Genomic DNA, 2,603 nt, shown 5'->3' on the forward strand with positions numbered 1-2,603 from the left:
TGTGAGATTCATATGTGACAGGTTCACATGCGAGATTCATATGTGACAGGTTCACATGTGAGATTCATATGTGACAGGTTCACATGTGAGATTCATATGTGACAGGTTCACATGTGAGATTCATATGTGACAGGTTCACATGTGAGATTCATATCGTGTCGATTTGTTACACAGAAACTTGGTTGAGGAAAGTCACAATAGAAATGTTAGAACTACCATGGTTGAAGAACAAATTTTCAATAGGCAAATTAACTACCTCATAGAGAACCACCTCATAGAGAACCACCTCATAGAGAACTACCTCATAGAGAACTACCCCATAGAGAACTACCCCATAGAGAACTACCTCATAGAGAACTACCTCATAGAGAACTACCTCATAGAGAACTACCTCATAGAGAACTACCTCATAGAGAACTACCTCATAGAGAACTACCTCATAGAGAACTACCCCATAGAGAACTACCTCATAGAGAACTACCTCATAGAGAACTACCTCATAGAGAACTACCTCATAGAGAACTACCTCATAGAGAACTACCTCATAGAGAACTACCTCATAGAGAACTACCCCATAGAGAACTACCCCATAGAGAACTACCTCATAGAGAACTACCTCATAGAGAACTACCTCATAGAGAACTACCTCATAGAGAACTACCTCATAGAGAACTACCTCATAGAGAACTACCTCATAGAGAACTACCCCATAGAGAACTACCTCATAGAGAACTACCTCATAGAGAACTACCTCATAGAGAACTACCTCATAGAGAACTACCCCATAGAGAACTACCTCATAGAGAACTACCTCATAGAGAACTACCTCATAGAGAACTACCTCATAGAGAACTACCCCATAGAGAACTACCTCATAGAGAACTACCTCATAGAGAACTACCTCATAGAGAACTACCTCATAGAGAACTACCCCATAGAGAACTACCTCATAGAGAACTACCTCATAGAGAACTACCTCATAGAGAACTACCTCATAGAGAACTACCTCATAGAGAACTACCCCATAGAGAACTACCTCATAGAGAACTACCTCATAGAGAACTACCTCATAGAGAACTACCTCATAGAGAACTACCCCATAGAGAACTACCTCATAGAGAACTACCTCATAGAGAACTACCTCATAGAGAACTACCTCATAGAGAACTACCTCATAGAGAACTACCCCATAGAGAACTACCTCATAGCGAGAACAATAGTAGAAAACATTTATTAAATAAAATTAAGGTTAAAGTTTAATCTTATCATCTATATATATGTGCTATAGGAGAGAATATCTATATGTCTTATATTCAAAGTTAGAGGCCAGACGGTTGGGGCAAAACTTCACCCAATTTAGCAGTGGGAATAGTCTGTGGTACGGGATGAACATAGGCTTGTCAGGGTGGCCATAATTCAACAGAGAACAACGTGCCAGAGTCACATTCAGACCCCCACAACGATTTTTGTCACTCCCACCAACTACAAGGCAAAATATTTTCAAATCAACCTTTAATAAAAATCTTATAGTAATATTCATTATTATTCAATGATGTTGGGAAAATGTTGAGTTATAGCAGAAATGTTCTGCTATTAATAATTTGCCCGTATTACCATAAAACACACGTTTCTTACACATTTTCTATTGGTTTCACCAGCCACGGATTTTTATCAGAGTAAAAAGAATAACTTTTCTGTTTTTAGTATTTCACACTCCTGCGCTGCTTCCCTTACTGTCAACCTCCCACACACTCCACTATTATATTTCATAGGAGAGAGAGAGAGAGAGAGAGAGAGAGAGAGAGAGAGAGAGAGAGAGAGAGAGAGAGAGAGAGAGAGAGAGAGAGAGAGAGAGAGAGAGAGAGAGAGAGAGAGAGAGAGAGAGAGAGAGAGAGAGAGAGAGAGAGAGAGAGAGAGAGAGAGAGAGAGAGAGAGAGAGAGAGAGAGAGAGAGAGAGAGAGAGAGAGAGAGAGAGAGAGAGAGAGAGAGAGAGAGAGAGAGAGAGAGAGAGAGAGAGAGAGAGAGAGAGAGAGAGAGAGAGAGAGAGAGAGAGAGAGAGAGAGAGAGAGAGAGAGAGAGAGAGAGAGAGAGACAGAGAGAGAGAGAGAGAGAGAGAGAGAGAGAGAGAGAGAGAGAGAGAGAGAGAGAGAGAGAGAGAGAGAGAGAGAGAGAGAGAGAGAGAGAGAGAGAGAGAGAGAGAGAGAGAGAGAGAGAGAGAGAGAGAGAGAGAGAGAGAGAGAGAGAGAGAGAGAGAGAGAGAGAGAGAGAGAGAGAGAGAGAGAGAGAGAGAGAGAGAGAGAGAGAGAGAGAGAGAGAGAGGAGAGAGAGAGAGAGAGAGAGAGAGAGAGAGAGAGGAGAGAGAGAGAGAGAGAGAGAGAGAGAGAGAGAGAGAGAGAGAGAGAGAGAGAGAGAGAGAGAGAGAGAGAGAGAGAGAGAGAGAGAGAGAGAGAGAGAGAGAGAGAGAGAGAGAGAGAGAGAGAGAGAGAGAGAGAGAGAGAGAGAGAGAGAGAGAGAGAGAGAGAGAGAGAGAGAGAGAGAGAGAGAGAGAGAGAGAGAGAGAGAGAGAGAGAGAGAGAGAGAGACAGAGAGAGAGAAGAGAGAGA

At 42.4% G+C, this 2,603-nt stretch overlaps 1 protein-coding gene across 1 annotated transcript; it reads left to right on the plus strand.

Moving 5' to 3' along the window:
• The first annotated feature begins 217 nt into the window (after positions 1 to 217).
• LOC138353804 (uncharacterized) lies at positions 218 to 1,237 on the plus strand. The gene has a single exon (XM_069307215.1). The coding sequence runs from the start codon at positions 218 to 220 to the stop codon at positions 1,235 to 1,237; it is 1,020 nt and encodes a 339-aa protein (XP_069163316.1).
• Positions 1,238 to 2,603: the final 1,366 nt, after the last annotated feature.

The sequence above is a fragment of the Procambarus clarkii genome, chromosome 59 (genome assembly GCF_040958095.1).
Source record: "Procambarus clarkii isolate CNS0578487 chromosome 59, FALCON_Pclarkii_2.0, whole genome shotgun sequence".
In the NCBI taxonomy this organism is placed as follows: Eukaryota; Metazoa; Arthropoda; class Malacostraca; order Decapoda; family Cambaridae; genus Procambarus; species Procambarus clarkii.